The sequence below is a fragment of the Periophthalmus magnuspinnatus genome, chromosome 19 (assembly GCF_009829125.3).
Source record: "Periophthalmus magnuspinnatus isolate fPerMag1 chromosome 19, fPerMag1.2.pri, whole genome shotgun sequence".
NCBI lineage: Eukaryota > Metazoa > Chordata > Actinopteri > Gobiiformes > Gobiidae > Periophthalmus > Periophthalmus magnuspinnatus.
In genome coordinates, this window is record NC_047144.1 from 21,842,615 (window position 1) to 21,863,761 (window position 21,147).

Sequence of the window (21,147 nt, forward strand, 5' to 3'; positions counted from 1 at the left end):
ATCAAATGCCTTCTTTCCCTGCGGTCGCTCCCGTTTGCGTTAGTAACAGGTTTGATTGACAACGTTGCTAACCGCCCAATCCCTGCTAAACCAGCGTTGCAGGTGCGAAGGGGGCATTACCTTCAACAACTTGGCTCCAGATTGGCTGTTTTGGAGCTTCCTGTGACTGGAGCTGAACACTTTGGGTGACGTCACACTCACTTAGTCCACTCCTTTATACAGTCTATGTTTGTACTTAATTTTTTCATGCAATAAAGTTAAATTTGTCTTGCCGCTGCCTCTACCGATATATTGTAAAAGCAGCTCTTCGGGTCAAAATGAGACCACTCTGTGCTGTTTGTTTCTAATTAGCTGTGAACCAGGAACTACGTTGTTAGCCTGCTGGTTGTTGTTAGCTTTACCGTGATGGCAAAACTCCACTCTGGTCTTTGAGATTTGTAAAACATAGAGATGGTACAGTTATCACTTCTTTACATTATTGGTGATTAAGGATGATTTCCCCAGATATTGTATGTGTCCAATACTGAAAATGCGGTCGATATTTGGCACCAATATTTTTTGTCCACTAATATTTGAATTTGAATTGAAGTGAACAAAAAAAAATAACAACAAAATCTGGGATATTAACATAGTCCTTTTGTAAATTTTGATATAACATCAGTTTGTTTTGTGCAGATTTTAAAAGTTTAATATCCTTACCAGCAAATATTGGCTACCACAACATCAAGACAAATATTGATATCAGGTATCATCTAAAAAAAATAGTAATAATAGAATGACATTTTCAACATTAACAGTGGTCCATGGGCGTATACTAGTCTATTTGTCTTATCATTTTAAAAGGTTAAATTCTGTCCTATGAATGTGACTTTTTTACTACTGATACCTGCTAAAATGAGTATCTAGTTTCGATACTAGTTTTGTACCGATTAATATCTGATTTTGATACTTTTGACAACCCTAGTATCTTGTGTACACTGCACGGCTTTTAGGATCCACAGGTGTGTGCTGGGACCAGACCCTGCTGTTTGTTGTTTTAGGCTGAGAAAATGGACTGTGGAAGCTTAAATGTGTTGATTTAGTCCTGCAGCTTTTGCCACTTTGCTGAAACCTATTTCAAATTACCACACTGACTGAAGTATTTGAAAAAGTAAGTTTGTCAAAGTTTTCAAACGCTGACATGTTTTCAGTTGAGCTTGAATGGCCTAAAAACTCACCACAAAAATGAGACTCTTATTGGAAAGATTTCATTGCAAGTTTGTTTTATTTTTTATCAGCTTTCTGCAGACTTTTGGGTTCAAGGTTAAATACTTGATATTCTAATTATCAAAATAACCATTGTAACATTAATCATTTTTGATATCTCCCACCTCTGCCGCTAAGCAAACATGCCATATTTGTTTGCTAATTCCACAAACCATTAAACTGTACATATTCAGGGCCCTGTATCTGATTATTTCCCCATGTTTTTGTGGTAAATGTGCCTCCAGAACAGATATAGCAGATTTTTAGGTCAAAAAGGTCTATATTTTAACTCCATCTAACTCTGAAACATTTTATTGTCCAAGTATCAAGAAGTGCACATCCGATCTTGTCTCTAAAAGTTGTGGAAAACACTTATAAACTCATCTCTGTGAGTAATTAGCATGTACAGAATGCGTAAGGTAAGTGAGAATTAACTTTGGACCATTGCAAACCGTTTAAAATGAGCTAGTTCTGTTTTTAATAATTTGAAGATAGTAACAGCTCCTTTTACTGAGTCTCGGCTAAACCAGAACAAATCATCATGCTCTATTTTTAGTGTGTTTCTTTCATTGTAAAAGTGCATAGTATTATTGAAAATCATTTGATATTGCCATGTAGTGTAAGTTCTTATAAGCTCCCTGTTCTCTTCTCTTCAGGACTTTCTCATCTATCTCCTGGCCAGTCCGAACGTCACAGTCGGTCGAATATCTGACCCTAACCAGGAACCAAAAGTCGACATTGTTCTTTCTGCTGACGACATCCTTATGACACACTGCAGCTTTCACCGGCATCAAAATGGCTGCCCGATCACCCTGAGCCCGTGCCCAATCGCCGTGGTGACGAGAAACGGGGAGCAGCTGAGTGCAGAGGTGACGCTCGGCTCTGGAGACGTCATCGGCATTGGACACAGATACCTGTTCATGTTTAAAGACCCCGCTATTCCAAGTCATCCGGTAAGTCAGTTAGTAGTGGTTGGAGTTGCCAATACTAGTAGCTTGTGTCTGTATAATAGCTTGTAATGGACTGCAGTTGTAAGATTCTCACTGAAGAAAAACTAAATCCAAAAAGGATCTGTGGAGAGGGAAGCTAACTTAAGTAGAAGTGTGTGTTTTTCACTGTATTTTTTGAGTAATGAAAACACCTGCAATTGGGCTTGTTCCGAATTCGTCAAATTAGCCACGATGCTACTAGTTCCTTAAGTCAAAACTAGATGTGCGTCATCCTCTGCTATGATAAGGACTGTCCCAGTAGTCTGCTGAGTTAGGAAGGAGTTAGGAAAAGGAGCTTGCGTGCTTCCTTTCATAGCTTCTTTATCATAGGAACCTCAGGAGCTTCCTAACCAGTGTTCAGGAGCTATGATGCATAATAATAATGATAATAATAATAATACATTTATTTGTTAGGCGCCTTTCAAGGCTCTCAAGGTCACTGTACATCAAGACACCAAAATAGTACAATACAAAATGAAACAGTATAAAAAGATTAAAAATACTCACAATACAGTACACATTTTCCTCGAAGGTTTACCAACAGGGCCGATTTCTGCACAAAGAGTTTGTAAAGCAGTAAAAGTTTAACTGCCTTAGACATTATACAATACAAATACCTGGATAAACCAAACTTTATATAAGAATGAAAATTAAAGCTTTTAGCGCCATCACAGCTTAACGCGCTTTGTTTGGACACATAAGAGAAGATCTGCACACATGAAACTTAAAACCACATGGCTAATTTGCATAAACTCGCTTTGGGAGCCCCTTGCACTGCCCTATTCTCCTCTCCAGACAGACTAAAGGACGGGATTGGGTGGAGTTTTTGTTTGGACAGAAGACAGAGCAGACGCTGCAGCTGATGGCGAGTCTGGAGAATATTTATTTTGCTCTGTGCATGGCCTTACATCTTATTGTTGGAACCACAGATTGTTGAGTCTGAGAAGTTTATTGCAGAGAGTTTTTTATTCAACAGCAGCATTTTCTCTCCTGTGCAAATGCTCGGGTCATTTAAGTACACTGTCACTGTTGAAATTTTCATTAAAATCAGTGCAGTAGAGGAGAACAAGGAGCACTTTTTGTAGTCTGTTTTGTGGGTGTTATAGTTTTTTATTTGACAGCTGTAGGGTTATGTGACTGCTTTATTGTTCCCGCCTTTTGTTTGGACACTTGGATTCTCTAAAGGCAACTGAAGGTCCTTCTATCTGCGTAGGACTCTTATGGTTGACCTTGTGACGTAACTCCAAATGTAAAGGAGTTAGAACCTAGGAGCTATGATCTGAACTTTTTGGAAAAAACCCTGTGCTCTGTGGTCTTCTTCTGTCAGACCAAAGCCAGTACTCTGTCAGCAGTAACGTAGATAGCACCTAGTGGAGATATGTGAGAATACAACAGAGATGGGTTAGCCAATCTAATTACAGAGTAGCTTTAAATGAGATAAGGTTTGGTCATTAGTTACCTCATTATCTCACTAATCTCACTAGTCGATGTCAGTATTTAGCTAGTTAACAAATACTACAAATAAACCAATTACTGCTACTTTGTCTTCTACTTTCTCACAATGACCTAAATAAATGTGTTCTTTTTCAGGATTTCTTCACCGCTGAGCCCTGGCTGCTAACCCACATGCCCACCTCTCCAGATGAACTGATTCTGTGCAGCACCTGCATCTCCACGTTCCCGTGTCCGCCTCCGTGTTTGAAAACCCCACACGGACATGACCTGACCATATGCTTTCCAACGCACTCTTTGGACACTGTTACCAAGGAGATAGTAACCATGGGACTACACGGCACAGACAGTACAGACAAACCACTGATGACTTTAGCGTTTCTAATCAGCACGTGTATCCAGTATTGTGCCACCAGCCTGCGGGCTTCACAGCTGCGCAGACTGCTACTACTGACCGCCAGTCATCTACAGAGCCACGTGTGGGTAAGCCGAGGGAATGGATCAAAGGAGGATCTTGGGATAGACAAAAAAATGTTCTTCATGTACCATAAATTTCGGACTATAAGCCGCGACTTTTCCCACGCTTTGAACCCTGCGGCCTATGCAACAGTGCGGCTTATTTATAGAATTTTACTGGATAACGGCCACCGGGGGCGCTCTCTAGCTGTAAACATAAAAGTGAGACAGACGTGGGGAAAGATTATGCTCTGAAGAATTCACTAGTTTTGATTTTGAATGGTCATTTTGCGCATCATGCACACACCCTCATCATGGAAAACACGCAAAGAAATGGATATGATGCAGTTTTTAAGATAAAGAAGGAAATGGAGCCACTGCACGTAAGCTCAGCATCAATGAATCGAACTTGCTCAATGTAAAAAGACGACAAAAGCTTTCATAGGAAATAAAAGCAGATGGCCCGTGTTGATACAGCTTTATTTTCTAAACCTGCAGGTATATTCATCCCGTGTTGAAGCCAATTTTAAAAAAGGGTGTCCGTGTACCGTCTTTCTGTGTAAATATATCATGTTACAATATGAAAACCTGCGGCTTATATTCAGGTGCGGCATATATATGTGCAAAATTTATTTTCTTTTCAAATTTAGCTGGTGCGGCTTATATAGTCCGAAATTTACGGTAGTTTAGACGTCTACAAACATGTTCTGAGATGCATGGGATTCTTATATGAGTTAATTAGTTCAGATTTCAGTCTTTTCTCAAATGCAGATGCTCCTGGAGTTGTTTACAATGTGCACTCTGAACATCAGTCATAAATATAATCCGCAATACTTGTCAGAAAAAAATCACAGTTCAAAGTTGTTTTCATTAGTAAATACCGTTAATAATATCTCCTCTCCTTTGATGTGTTTAAACCAAGTCTAAAAACACAAAAACCCAAGTTTTTAGCAGGATTTGACAAAAAAACAAACAAAAAAAACATGGCAGGCCAGGCTACTCATGGGTTTTAGCTTCCTGTTAGATGGTGCCATTTTGAGGACGGTTGACCAATCAAAAGATATAATATTTTTGTTTTGAACTGTTAATTACTATGGCAACGGTCCTAACTTTTCATCACTCTGAAACTCATGGATAGAATTGTCTTGTCTGGTCCTTTTGCTGTTCTTGATTTTGTTTAAAATTGGCGATTATAAATATTTGCAGTGGAAATTAGTTCCATTCAGCAGCGGTTACCCGACTTTGGAACAAATCAAAGTGGTGCGCCAAGAATGTTCAGCGGTGGAAAGTAGTCACTGTTCAATTCCCAGGACACCCAGGCCTTTCTGTGTGGTGTTTGCATCTTCTGTCTAGGGCTGTATGTAGGTCTGTCATGATAATTACAGTATCAGCTTCAATCATTTAATATATGAAAGCTGGAACAAGAATTTTTGGGGCTCAATATTTATCGTATGTATAATGTCTTTGCAATAATGGGGAGATTTTAGCCATTTTTCTGTACTACAATAAGCTTGAGCTGTAGAGAGTAGAAAAAATAACTTCTATGGCCAAGTATTGGTTAATTCTATTTATTTGTTGCAGCTCATGCCTTTTTAATGATACCACATACTTAAAAAATGGTTCATTGGGATTATCTTGCTTTGTGTAAGTGGCTTAAAGTTACCAACCAAGTAACCAAAATTTGTAGTCGACTACAGACCTACGTCTCTCGTGTGTGGGTGGGTTACCCTCAGTACCAAGTATCAGTATCAAAATTACTTTTTAACTTTTTGTTTCCAGGAGCTCACAAAGGACCTTGCTTCTGTCCAGTCTGAAGAGTAAGTATAAACCACATACTAATTATACTCAATGCAACTATTTATACAACATTTATTATTCTCTTGTCACAGTTTAGATACAGAGGAGTCGAACCCTCTCGACCCGGAGGCAGTGATCTCAGGCCTGCGCCCCCTGGTGGTGTGGATGTCAAACAGCCTGGAGCTTATGCACTTCATCCAGTTCCAGTTGCCCGAGCTTCTGGAGTGGAGGAGCAGGAAGGAGCAAGGGCATGCAGAGAGCACTCAACACAACCTGGGTACCACAATGATAATTTAAAACACTCTTTCCTGTTGTATTAGTGCTGCTAGATCTAACAGCTGCTTTTGATACAGTGGACCATTCAGTCCTTCTGTCCCGGCTAAACCACCATGTTGGCATTCGCGGTGCAGCACTTGAGTGGTTCACCTCATACTTGACCAATAGGACCTTCTCAGTACAGATAGGTGAACTATCATCCTCCACTGCTTCTCTGTTTTGTGGAGTACCCCAGGGTTCCATTCTTGGGCCTGTCCTGTTTTCACTCTATATGCTGCCCCTGGGGTCAATTATAGCCAAGTACAAGCTTGCGTTCCACTGCTACGCAGATGATATTCAAATATATTTACCTAATGTCAAGGAAACATGACACGCTTGAATCGTTGTTCAAATGTATAGCAGATATCAAGCTGTGGTTAGGACAAAATTTTCTGCATTTAAATGAAGAAAAAACAGAATATATTTTGTTTGGTGATTCTGCCCCCTTAAATCTTGGCTCACTGACCTCAAGGCTCAGACCAACTGTTAAAAATCTCGGGGTCATTCTTGACAACGCTTTTAAATTTGACAAACAAATTGACAGCGTGGTCAGAGCAAGCTTTTTTCAGCTACGTCTTTTAACAAAAGTTAAGCCATTTTTAAACCGCAATGACCTTGAGAAAACGATTCATGCTTTTATCAGCTCTAGAATAGATTATTGTAATTCACTTTATGTTGGTGTCTCTCAGTCGTCCCTGAGTCGCCTCCAACTTGTGCAAAATGCTGCAGCACGATTTTTAACCAACACATCCAGACGCCAACACATCACCCCAGTCCTTTATTCACTCCATTGGCTTCCTGTTACTTTTAGAGTTGATTTTAAAATTTTACTTTTTGTTTTTAAAGTTCTTAATGGCCTCGCCCTGCCCTACCTGGCTGAGCTGTTGGTGGTCCGAAATTCAAACCGGGCCTTGAGGTCATCGAATCAACTCCTTTTGGAAGTTCCAAAAACTAAATACAAACAGTGGGGTGATCGGGCTTTCTCTGTTGCTGGGCCCAAACTTTGGAACAAACTGCCCCCTGATGTGCGCACCATTACTGACTTTGGTCTTTTTAAATCCAGGCTCAAAACATATTTATTCAGACTGGCCTTCAACACCTAGTAATGTTGTGACACATTATCATTATTTATATTTTGTTGTATTAATGTATTTTATTCTATTTTATTCTCCTATTTTACTGTTTTAGTATGATTTTAACTTGTTTTAATTTGATTTTACTGGGAAGCACTTTGGTCACTTTGAGTGTTGTAAAGTGCTCTACAAATAAATGTTGATTGATTGATTGATTGATAATAGAATGTGATTTTCAACATTAAATCATAATACTTTCTTTTATGTAACCATGTGGCCTTATATCTGTGTAATCTGTGGGTCCAGGTAGACTCCATAACAATGTTTAATGTTCAATACTAATACAGATAATGCATAATATGGGTCCTTTAATAGTTACTTGCTGTAGGTAATGACAGTTCCCTCGGTTTGATATTTTTCAGTTCTCCAGATCTATCTGTCCTGTGTGCGATCAGCCATGGAGGAGACCATAGCTGTTCTGGAGCAGGTGGTCATGCTGGCGTTTCAACAGTGCGTGTATTACATTACTAAGGTAAGGTTAACTTGATGAACTTTTAACTGTGTTTCAAACAGGTTGTCTATATTTGAAAACATGAATTTCTCAATATTTGGGGATTGTCCTATAGCAATAAAAGGCAATACCTTGGCTGTCTACATACATTTTGCTGGTAAATTTCTTGTTTTACTTTGAAGTATTGCACCAGAGGGAAGAGATCATAAAATGAATCACAAAAGTGCAGATTACACTGAAAGATGTTAATTTTTTTTTTTTTTTTATCAGCTCTTTGTACTAGTTGATGGCATCTTAGTCAACCAAAATTTATATTGTGTTTGAGTTTGCTGAAGATTTTGTACTTTTTTGGTATTTATCGGTGAAAAGGCAGATTAAACTCATGATTCACAAGTTTAGTCTGTCATTATACAAATGCATCGTTCCTAGAACTGGTACTTTTTTTTGCATAAATAGTTGTTTTGCAGTTCAGGTCAGATACACGGCGGAGCTTTGAGAGCTTTTGTTACGCCCCCTTTTTAATCAGTTAAACGACTTCAGGACATGCCTTATGTCGACCAAGAATTTCTTTAGTCAACTGCAGCCCTACTTTCGCTACTTTCAAATTGTTTTAATTATAACAATATACTTTATGTTCTAATTTTGCACTTCTCCAAAACAAGTATTTACTTTTATACATTTTAAGACACAACTCCCATCTCTAGATTCAAGTTTGTTCAAACATTGTGGTGCTGTCTCTTTGTGAGTTGATGCTTTCATTCACTTAAAATCCATGTTAAATTGCATCGATAAGCAACTAAATTACTAAAAAGTTAAAGAGGGGATATTTTACTTTTATGGAATATTAACTGCTGACACATAATATATTTAGATCACCATGTTACCTTTTATTGTTTTGAAAATGCTGTATATGCCGAAACCATGCAAGGATGACATCTAAAACCTCTTCAGGCATGTTTTTGATGAAGGGACAACGTTCTAACATAGTAAAAACCTGAAAAAATCTATTTAGCATAATCCTCCCTATTTAAACTATAATTTGCATGAAAGATTAGATCAGCTGCATTCATGCCAACCCAGACAGAATAGTCCCAAAAATTCAATGTTGGAATGCTTGCTTTTCTAATAGTAAGTTCCACATGGATTCTTGTTCCGCACTGCACTCCCTGAACTTCCTGCTCCCTTGTAAAGTGATCAATGAATGTTTTAGCTAGTAACCACAACATTCAGCTTAGCCCAAGTGCTAACAGCTATTTAGGTGTAACCCTGCTCTGTCTATGCTCACACTGCTGCTGGTTATAATGTGTGCATAAAGTAAAGAAAATAATCAGACACGAGCACAGGGCAAAGGGGCCCGTAGGATTTTAATGGGGCAACCACACTAGGGCATTCTGAGAGAGGACTTCTGTGTTAGCTTGTCTTTTGGGAAGAGGAGAGCCTTATTTAGCCGTCCTTAAAAGTGCACTTTGTATGTTTTCTGGTGCAGGGTATGTTATCTGCTTGTCTGGTCCATGTTCTTTGCTTATAATTTCCCACCATATAGCATTAAACTTCTTGCCATGTTTGGTAAATGTTCTTTCAGTCACAAGTTTTCACCCTCTACCATCTGACGCCTTCTCCACGACTGCATCCCGTGTGTGAAAAGGAGGTATAACGCCCAAGGTCAACATGCTGAAAGCAACAAATACCACTCCAGAGAGGCCACTGAGATCCAAAACGCATAAATCGTGATGAAGGACCCCTTATCACACACGGGATGCAGTCCTGGAGAAGGCGTCAGACAGTAGGGGGCGTTAGCTTCCCCTACTGTCTGGCAAAACCAAGTAAAGCAGCCTACAAGACATGTCACTACGCCACTTTCTGAAGAGGGTTACAGGAAGTAGCCCAAACCTGTAAAGCAGGTAAACAAATTGTGTCTGACAAATATAATCATTAGTTAATATTGTCTATCTGACCTGTATTTGACCAGAGATAGATATGCTTAATGCCATACTATGAACATTTCAGGTAAAGCAGTAACATCTGCATGGAGATAAGCAGGCAGCAGATCCTCCAGTATAAGTTAGCTCCAAAGTTATTCCGCACTTACCTTATGCATACTGAGCATCTTAATTATTCAGTGCGAGTCTATAAGCACTTTTCACTACTTTCAGAGGCCAGAGCGGAGTTTTGATGTCACAGCAATATTCACACAGCACACAGCAGACTTATGTGACCTGCTTACATTATATCTGTACTGAGGCAAAAAAAAAAAAAAAAAAATTCAAATACATGGAAAGAAATGCGGTACAGGTCCTTTAATGGTTGCCAGGACCACATTTTTTAGCTGATTGTAGGAATTACTACAGATGTTTTATAAGAGACAATTAAGGTGTTGCCCCAAAGCACAACAATAAAGACGTGATTGTGCACAGACCGATGCTGACACTGTGTGAGCGGCGAGAACACCTTAAATAACCTTGTAGTGGAGATGTTCTAAGTACAAAGCCATATGGAAAAGTGAGTCTTAACCCCAAGATATTTAAAACCTAAAACAGCATTCATGACCTGGTTTACAGAATCGTATAGGTCAGTCAAAACCAAAAATTGACTTGATTCCATGACTTTGGGATAAGGTTAGCTCGGGACAGCAAAGTAGCATGTTTTCATGTTTTTCAAATTCTGACTTGGTTTGGTGGGATTTTACCTGTGGTACATATTTATCATAGTTTTACATCAGTTAAGTGGCAGTTTGTGGAAAAGAAGTGGAGAAGAAAAGTATAAAAATACAGGAAGTAGCAGCGAGTTCTAAAACAGAATAGCTCTTATTATGTCATCAACAAGGGTAATTTCATCTAAAATGTGGGGACAATTTATGATGATTTATGGATGGTATTTTTCTGACAGTTTAAACCATGATTTGACACAGTAAAAGTGTTGTCATATATATTATTTTTGTTTAATCATATGTTTTGGCCCTTTTTAACATTACGGTTTAACTAGGTGATAGGAATTACCTGTACGTACGCCACATACAATGTCCATGTCCAAACAGGGAGTAGCAAAAAAAAAAAATTCTAGTTCTGTGGAGAGGCAAGCTCACTCACAGTAAGAATTAAGTGTTTTTTTGACCAATGACAGCACCTGTAATAGAATAAAGACTCAAAAAACTAAGTTGATGCTATACTGTGGAACACTCCAGGAAAAGCAATAACATGGACCCGAGCCTCCACCAGAACAAAACATCATAGAGCACCTTTAATAGAGCTGAAATCTGATTAATTGTGATCCATACAGATATATCACATATACACACATGTTTGGACATACCTTATTTCAATACTTTTACTCTCTATTATGCAAAAATAAATTATTTTGAGATTTCTACCATGTTATAATCTTCCCTCATCAAAAACTTGCCTAAAGAGGTTATTTGGATGTCTCCCACATGACAATTCCCCATAAATATACAAAACCATGATACATAACTCTACACAGCCACTTGATGTGCAGTAGTTTCATTAGGGGATGCACACTGATAGTGTTGTGATACTGCTTTGAATGGGGAGTGACTTAGTGCAGAGTAAAACATGTTAACACATTGTTTTCAGCAAATTTACCATTTTCAATAAAAGGTAACATGGTGATTTAAATATGTATGTATCTCTATGGAGAATGTTCTGAAGAATGGTTTTAACTTTCTGTTTCCATGGAATTATGCAGGTAATGCACCACCTCCAGAAAATTACACACTGTACCTTTAAGATCGCCCTGCTCTAGACATCAGCTGCATATGCATAACATCTTGACCTCTGACCCCAAATGCAATTTTATCACAAAATTTAAATGATCTCAGGTGATAGATTTTACTTGTATTTATTGATTTTCTCCAACCACAAACAACATGACTGTATATAGCTACATTTTAACATTAATGTTTTAGTTTCTAGTCCCAAAAAGCTAAATGAATATTCCATTGTGGACTTGTGCACACTCACCAAAAAGCACCACACCCTTGGCACGGCCCAGCACGGGGAAAGTTTTTCATTCTGATTTCCAGTGGTGTGGGCGCGTATGTCAAAACCATGTCCAAAAATCCAGCCTTAATGAAGAGATGTCCCTATTTTTACTTTTAAAACCCTATTCACAATGACATCGCCTCTGCAGTGACCTCAGTGCTTACGAACACAACCAATCAGAACGCAGTTTAATATGACCACTTCAAGAGATACATAAATCAAGTTGCCAAATCCACTGCTTACATGTGCTGCCAGTCACAACTTAGCTCCTCGCGTACAAAGGAAGTCTCTCACTACATTTACATGCAGAGAAATCTGAGTGCGCTAAAAATTGTCTTAACCCCAAAACCTGTCAGACGACTCATGTTCCAGTCTACAGCAGCTCAAACAGCTCAATAGGTGTGAACAAGGTAACTTAAAAGTGACTGTCATACATTTAACCACACTTTTAGCAGAAAAAAATAAGCAGTATCTCATTCATTTTGATCATTTGATTTTCAGACATGCTACGAACTACGTTACTCAAGTTATTTGCAACACAAATGAACACATTGGAGCTCCGTTAGTTTTCATTTTCACATTAACGTAGCAAATCAAAACAGTGAAATGGAGGGACTATAAAATGATCTAAAATGAGTGAGTAAACGTCCAAACATATGTCTAATGTTTTCCTGGCTGTTTCTTACCTTGTGCAGTTGAACACCTCTCCTTGTCTATGAATATAATTGGACTGCGTTGTTACATGCAGCGGGCATCAGAGTACGTACAGGCTTCTCTGTATGTGTCATTAGAATCTTTGACATTTGATTTACGGCAGCTCAGTCATGGTTCCGGGTAAATTGGTTTAAATTGGACTAGGCCAGATATCAGATTGTCCTGTCGTGCAGGTAAATGTAGTAAATAATATCTAGAACAATCTTTTTTTGAGTCACAGCACAATTGTTTGGTTATAAAGATTCCACGCCCCATTGCAGACTAAAATATTACAGATTTACACATTTAGAAAACAAAATGGTGCAAATGTCCTTGATGTTTATTTTGCTTCCTCAAATAGTTTGGTAATTGCTCAGGAAATCCAAAATGGTTTAGTATTCAATTAAATGCATCTGGGAATGAACTTGGACTGTAATTTTGAGGTAAATTTGTCTTGCCCCAGTACAGATATATTTTATAAGAAACGGGTTGTCAGAAGTATTGAAAATCAGATACTAAACCAAGTATCAAAACTAGATATTCTGGGCAGGTATCGATACTAAAAAAGTCACATTCACAGGACAGAAATGAACCACATAGACTAGTACACTCCCATGGACCACTATGGAACCTCCCTGTACGGCTGAGGGATTGCACAGGAATCGGTATCGAGTCTATTCCTTAGTATCAAACACAACTTTGAAATTTGAATATCGTGACAACACTATAAGCAGCTCTTGAGGTCAAGACAATTCAGCTGCACACTGTCTGTATCTATTTGCAGACAGTCACATGATCAGAAAGTGCACGTTAGCATGCTAGTTGTTATCTTTAGCATCCTGTCTAAACTCTGCACTCTCTAAAAGTCGTGAAAAGAGCTTATAAACTCATTGCGGTGAATAATTAGGATGTTCGTAATGCATAATGTAAGTGTGGGATAACTGAACCACCGCAAACTGTTTAAAATGAACTAGTTTTGTTTTTCGTGTTTTTAAGACAAAAAACAGGTACCACGCCTTTAACTGAACTTGGATTTCAAAGATCTAGAGGAAACTTACATAATTCCTAAATAGTTGCTGTCCGTTGTGGTTTCAATGAATATGCGGTTATCGAACTTAAACGACTTCCAGATGTACACTCCTTTCTTCAATGTATTCTATCCGCTGACAGTGCATATATTTGGGTAATTACTGTATTACTGAACGAGACAGAAAACAGATATTTATTGTGTTTGGGGTTTTGTGAAACGTAAACATTTTTGCATGTTTGTGGTGAGGGTAATTCTTTTTTCCTTTGGCTCTCGGTGGGTGAAATATTGTCCGTCAGGTCTGTCATCTGTCATAGAACTAGAAAAAGTACTTTTTTTTTTCTTCTCTAGAACATTCACAGACACAGACACGGGGAATGCAGTAAAGACACAGGAGGTACACAGCTAGCGGCTAACGGTGTAGCGCTGCAGCTGTTCCCCATATCAGATGTTGTTATGCTAGTACTTGTTTTGTCTGACCTAATATACAAGTAAGATTTTCACACTCATGGTACAAACTATTGGTGGAAGTCGCCAAAAATTGTACTTAAAGATACATTTTCCCCCATGGATGTTACAGTACTTCTTTCACAGCATTGCAGTAAATATATCTATTGTGATGGATAGATGCAGGCCTAGTTAAGAGTCAGATCTGTGCAGAAGTGAGCCCGTTTACAGTAAGAATGCATGTATTTTTCAGCATTTAAACCACCTCTAACTGAAAAAGTGCAATACAGATAAGTCCACTAAACTATTTTTTCCTCTTAAGATGTTTGGATGTCACACTACATGACTTGAGGAATTTGAATCGTGATCGTGTTTACTGTTGGTCACAAAGATTGATCGCAGACGCAGAGAGAGGAGGGCTCACTCTGCACCAAGACTCTCAGATTTCAAACAGGCTTGTTAACAGTCACAGCTTGTCTTTTCATCTCTGTCCTATCTTTGTTTGACCTATGACCCACGGTTTTGAGCTTTTTGTTACATCCGCTATTGATATGAACTCCCAATGGTTGCCCTGAAATGTCCTTAACTATAAATAAATGTCCTCGATTTTATGTTGTGTGCAGTAATTTGACTTTTAACATGCATTTCATGTCACAAGGAATGTATGGCATTTATTTTTGTCCATTTCCAGAGAGAGTAATAGTCAGTTGTGAAAGTTAAAAAGATGAAAATGCTACACTTGATCACCACAAACATGCAAAAAAAAACCTTGCTGTGAGGCGAGAGTTCAAGCTGCTCAGGCACTATATCTCTATCACGTTATTTATAGTTATAATCACCCAACTATCTTTCTATCTTTCTCCGTCGTATCATCTATTTTTAGGCTTATGAAACTGACTTTATACGTTGTAATTACCATAATCCAACTTGGGCACATTCAAATTCACACCACAAAGAACGAACTCCTAACCGTGTTTACACTTGTGGCTGCTATGCGCTAGTTCCTCCATTGTTTCCGGGATTACTGTGGTCATAGTAAACAAAAGATGGCGGAGACTCGTAATCCATCTGCAGACATGTCAGAGATGCACTTATTCATACAGCTTTGTTTACTTCAGACATCCTATAATCAATGTTTTTGCTGAATGAACCAACTCTGTAGTGGAATAGTTGTGTTCATGTGACATAACATTTTCAAATAACCTAAAACTGAGCTGGAAATAGGTTTGAATTGCCGTTTAACTCGTATTTCAGACCTGGTTTATTGGTTAGTATCTCTGTAATTACTGGGCCTATCCACATGAAACAAAAACTGGCAGAAAGTTCAATGTCTTCTCTCTCAGTGTAAATAAACAAATGTGAAATGATTTTTTCACAGTAGCTTCAGAAAATGGAGCTACTATTCAAATATTCAAATGCAAAGCCATGGTTGATGTCAGTTAAAAGGACTTGAACCATAATATGACAAGTTCGTGGAGACAATCCCAAACAAATAATGACACCAGCTTCAAGATTACCCGGATTTGAATTGAAATCGCAATTTGAAACGGCACAATTAGAAAATCCCAAAGGCTGCAGTTAGTTTAAGCATCATAATTTCTTCAAACAACAAAAAGTCCGGTCTTATTCTGCATAAAAAACTTCTAACCTTGTAGTTTAGATCTGTACAAACGTGTTCTGAAATGTGATTTTTGTATATTTATATTGATGTTTTTTCCCTTTTCTTCTGGACATGTTTAAAATGAGTTAAAACAAATCGCAAAACTAAACACAATCACAACGTTTGTCAGAAAAATTACAGTTTAGATTATTTATTTTTTCATTCAGCCCTAATACGGCTCAACATTTGTGAATTATAAGTTTGGGGATTTCTTTCAAAAACAGTGACTCTCCCATAGAGTCTGAAACTATGAGCTCATCAAACTCTAGAGCATGAACACAGCCTGTCACTGTAACACGGGCTTCATAAACATTTCCATTGTCTGGTGTGACTGTCTTAGCTTTAGCGCTCTTGTAACATGATCTTTTCTGGGTGGATTCCTTCAGAAGTCATTGCTCACTGGCTTGTACTGGTGCCATGTGGAGCCCACGCCACTTATCCTCAGCCTTTTAAGAATTCTATGGTTGGCACTGGGCTCGGAAGATTGAAAAGGAAGGCAATGTGACAAGTAGGCAGAACAAAGCTAACATTGTGTGAACAAAAGTAGCATGAAGTTTTGAATAGTAGAATGCATGTTGAAATTTAATTATTTTCTGCAGTGGTAAAAAGACTGCTAAAATGTGTATATCTGCAGTAAAAGTACAGTTATATGGACAAAAATTTACTCGATTACAAGTTCTGCTGCCAAATTTGTACTGAAAGAGGAGGTATTACGCAAAATATATATATAATTTTTAGCTTTCTACCTCGTTATAACATTGTTCCCTCATCAAAAACGTGCACTGAGAGTTTTTTTTATGTCATCCATGTGTGTTTGAGTAATCTTGTGATCTCTCCCGGGCCCTTTTCGAACTCTCCTTTTAGTTAATTATCCTCCTGCATGACCATTTTTCATAAAGATACAAAAGCATGATACAAAAAAATACACTACAACTTCACAAACCTGATGCAATGTGCAGTAGTTGCATTAGCGGGATGCGTGCTGATTGTGTTGGTGATAGCAGCTCTGAAGGGGGGGTGACTTAGTGTGGAGAGCAAGGGGAGGGGAGTGACGAAAACGAAAGTGAAACTAATTTGAATATGTTGCTTTTGGCGAATATGGCATTTTCAAAACAATAAAAGGTAACATGGTGATCTAAATATGTTCACATAATAAATTACACATAAAAATACAACTCGAAGAACATGTTAGTTACTTTTTTAAACATTTTTTAGCATTTCGAATTAGCCCTTTATACAAAACTGGATTAATTAAACCCTGTCTGTCCAATCAGAGCAGGCGATGCTGTTACGAGAGTTTGTAGGTACAGAGAAGAGAGACAAACGTAAGACAGCTATGGGTTGGTACTTCTACTCGGGTACTTGGTGCTATAGTAACTCCTATGACTTTAAATGTAAGAAATTTCAATTAAATGGCTACGATTATACTCGATTACAAGTACAAGTACGGGTTAAAAAGTCGAATTACCCAAAAATATGCAGTACTCAATTACGTCTTTGGTATTTGCGATTGCTACTCTCCGGTCGTGCTTGTCCGTGCGTTGCAGAGTGAACAGTGAGTGGAGGGCGTGGGCTGAGGTCTGGGTGGTCTGACATTCGAGCTGTCTGTTAAATGATTTGTTTTACCTCAGAAATCAATAAGTTTGGGCTGTAAAGTTTTCCGACCTCAAAGGGCCCACAGGAATTGTCTTTTTCAGTGTTGGGAGGAGCAGTGCATTCTCAGAGTGTTACTGTATTCTACGCTACTTTGCATATTTATTTAATCGTGCAGTGTTGATGGAATATAATGGTATTTAGATTAGCAATTTATGTTTAAAAAGTGTTCAGAGTGCACACTGTAAACAACTCCAGGAGCACTAAATAACAACAGAAACAGAAAATGAATTAATTGCTAAACTAATACAAGAATTCTTTACATTTGAGAACATGTTTGTAGAAGTTAAAACTACAAGTACAACCAGATTCTTCCATTAAAAACAAAACAAAACTTGACCCGCTTTAAATAATTGTAGATTTGATTGCGATTTGATTAATTGTGCCAAGTCAAATTGTGCTTTACTGTACTGCTTTAATCACCGTGTATCCTCTAGGCAAATGTGACAGGTTTCATTGTTGGATTTTAATGCAAATTAAAGGAGAAAAACTATATTTGTAAGTGAAGAGTGCGTTATAGACCTCCTCATCAAGCCTAAATGTAACCTATACTACCTTTTGGATATTTCATGGCAAAGTACATTATAGTTGATCGTTCAGGAGGATGACGTCACGTTCTAGTTTGTGCTGCCTAAAAAAATCTAAACTAAGAAAACAATTATAATGAGTTGATAGAGATTTTTGGAAAACAGAACAAGCTCTCATCCAAAACAATGACTCAGACATCAAAATTATAATCAAGCTAAGGTAAGACTAAGCATAAAATTTAACTTTTGGTGAGTTATTATGTATTTGCATCCTGAAATAGTTGGCTATACTTTGCCAGAGATTCTCTATTTTGCCTAAATCCCTTGACATTCTATAGAAGATGACCAGGCAAAGTAGGAAATTAATCAATATTCTGTACTTTGCCTTCGTGCCTTTAGACATACTATATGTCAAGACTCAGAATAATGATTAATTGTAGAAATGACACATTCTGTAGATGCATATTCACTCTACACAATGTACAGGGATGTCTGATTATAAACTTTGCCTGTAACATACACATTTGATGTGATATGAATTTTAAATAATCATTTCTAAGTGATACATTAAAATCCACTTTTTCGAGGTTCGAGGTCTTGCAAAAGTGAAAAACAGAACTAGTTCATTTTAAACGGTTTCCAGAGGTGAAAAAGTTATTCTTCCCTCACTTTATGCATTCTGCACATCCTAATTATTCACTACAATCCTCTCTCCAGGTGTTGTACCCTCTTCTGCCGGATGTTCTGGACTGTAACCCATTCAGGAGGAGTCCCGACACTCCTGACCCCACAGACGGCTCTCCGGTCCTGGGTAGTCCTCCTCTCCGTGCCCCTGAGGAGGTCCAGAAGGTGGTGGAGGTGCTCAACCAAACCTGGAGACTGCTCCAGACCTGTCAGCTGCACCCGGAGATCTCAGCCCAGCTCGTCGGATATCTCTTCTACTTTATCAACGCGTCCCTCTTCAACTCACTCATGGAGAGAGGTAAGGACAGTTTTTAGAGGTTGCATTCACGTTATAGAATTTGATGATTTCATAATTTCAGGAGGTTGTATAACTCTACAGGAGATTCACTATTTTTTGAAAGAAATCTACAAACGTATGATCTACAAATGTTGAACCTTATAATTATTTGTTTGGGATTAGCTTCCTTTTAGTTTTTTTTTATACTGACATTTTTTTTTTTTTATACTGAGAAGACGTCGAACTTAAGCCCAATCATTACAGAGATATTAACCATAAACCAGGTCAACAAATCCAAATTCCACTATAGAATACTCGAACGTTTTGATGTCACACGAACCCAGTTTACACGTACAGCTCATAGCATCAAGGCACGATGTAACTTTTCACGTGAAGGGTCCGTAATCTTCTATTTTCCATGGAGATATTGTTGTTGTACCTGGAAAATCACCAACTTGTCCACCATCTCGACAGTCTGATTAAGTAATACCACACTCAGACCATCCTAATTCCTCACAGCGATGAGTTTATAAGAGTTTTTCCTTAACTTTCAGAAACCAGTGCAGAGTTTTGCCGTCACAGTAATGCTAAGAACAACAACTCATACTAATGCGCACTTCCTGATTATTGATACTTCTTCTTGATACTGCAGTGACATAAAGCTGAGGGTGTCGTACATGTATCTCTGTGGTGGGATCTTCAGCAGTTACAATGGTGACACAATGCGCACATTAGCAAACACTGCCAGAACAATTAGAAAAGGTTATTCTGAAAACTCAAGAAAAAATACAAAGTAGATTTAAACATCACATTTTAGGTAGTCTGATCAGTACAAGTGTTCACGGTTTCCTGTTTAGGTGGTAGATTTTCAAAATAAAGGTGAGTTTGTCAAGTTAGCGCTAATTAGTTTGGGGCTGTAATTTTATGTGTGAGAGACTTATTTAACGACACAAACATGTCTCAGCTCACCTGTTGTAGTGACCAGCTAACTCCGCGCTTTATGGTCAGATTGTGTTAAATTAAAGCTCAGATTGAAGTAACAGAGCTTCAGACAGAGTAGTGGCTTCAGTTAGCATCACTCTACCCAGGGATTGTTGATGACATCAGCTGCAAAGGATCAAATGGACAATAGCACACTTATAATGAGATATAGTTAGCTGCAGACAGTACACAGCAGAATCATTTTGACCTAAAGCTCTGTCTATACGAGATACCTAACCCTGTACATGTGTCATCCTCCTGTAATAATCATGTACAATACTGTAAGGTCAAAGAGTGATTATTCGGTGTGTAAACCTACTGCCAGGGACTGTTTCCTTCTGTTTGAATGCAGGAGGGTGTGTAACAAAACCATAGAGCATCACATCCTCTCACTCGTATCACCCAGGCACAAGTCTAGTTCTTCCCTTTGTTGATTCTGCAGAAATATGTTCGTTTTCTCTGTTCAGTTTTGTCTTTCGTTTTACTCATAAGCAGTGATGGGTGAAGTACTCTACTCTGAAGTATTTTGTTACAGATACAGAGGTCATAAAAGTAAAAGTATCACATGAAAATATCTACTTAAAAGTACAGAAGTACTTGTTTAAGAATTTACTTTAAGAGTAAAAAAGTAAAAGTATTTCACACAAGAGTTATTAATTAATTCTAAGTGTAAACGTAGTGATATTGATTAAAAAAAAAAAAAAAGATACATATTTTGGTGACACAGGTGCAATATGAATTCATTTCTTCTTCTTTTTTATGGATTTTGTGTATTTATTTTTGTCTCGCTCAAAGCCGAAGTTTGAACTCAAAAACTGTTACAGTGAACATGGTAAAATAACCCCTTAAATCATACAAAAAATACGTTTTAAATTTACTTTTCATATTGTCAATTAAGAGAAGAGAGAAGAGGAACCAAAACTTCAATAAAAAACATTACTCAAGTAGGAGTAAAATTATGCTGCTAGAAAAGTACTCTGAAAAGTACAATTTCTTTAAAAAGTTACTCAAGTTAATGTAATGAAGTAAATGTACTGCACACTTCTTGTTTAGCCATTCACTCAAAAATAGAAAAACAAGCTATTTCTAATGTAAATGTTCTGTATATGATTCAAGAAATATGATTTACTAAAAGTCTATGAATGACAAACTCATGGCTGTTGTGCTGTGAGTCCCCAGCTGTTTTTGTGATGATGTCGCTCTCTACTGGTGATAAACTGAACTGCAGCTTTCTTATTCAGATTTCTGGACCTGTGCAAATTAAAGTGTCTTTAAACTTTTCTGTTTGTTTCTGTTTCTGTTTTGGAGATATTGCTTTCTGTTTGGAGACATTGCTTGTAATGTCCCACACTATCACATTAA

The 21,147-nt window shown here is 37.9% G+C and overlaps 1 protein-coding gene across 1 annotated transcript in view; it reads left to right on the forward strand.

Moving 5' to 3' along the window:
• LOC117386914 (ras-associating and dilute domain-containing protein-like) overlaps window positions 1-21,147 on the forward strand; it is a 51,002-nt gene that overhangs the window by 18,753 nt on the left and 11,102 nt on the right. Inside the window, exons 6-11 of the mRNA XM_055229782.1 lie at window positions 1,902-2,198; window positions 3,825-4,169; window positions 5,922-5,959; window positions 6,032-6,216; window positions 7,750-7,859; window positions 18,561-18,825. Coding sequence (XP_055085757.1) covers window positions 1,902-2,198; window positions 3,825-4,169; window positions 5,922-5,959; window positions 6,032-6,216; window positions 7,750-7,859; window positions 18,561-18,825 — 1,240 coding nt within the window. The remainder of the gene's footprint in view (window positions 1-1,901; window positions 2,199-3,824; window positions 4,170-5,921; window positions 5,960-6,031; window positions 6,217-7,749; window positions 7,860-18,560; window positions 18,826-21,147) is intronic.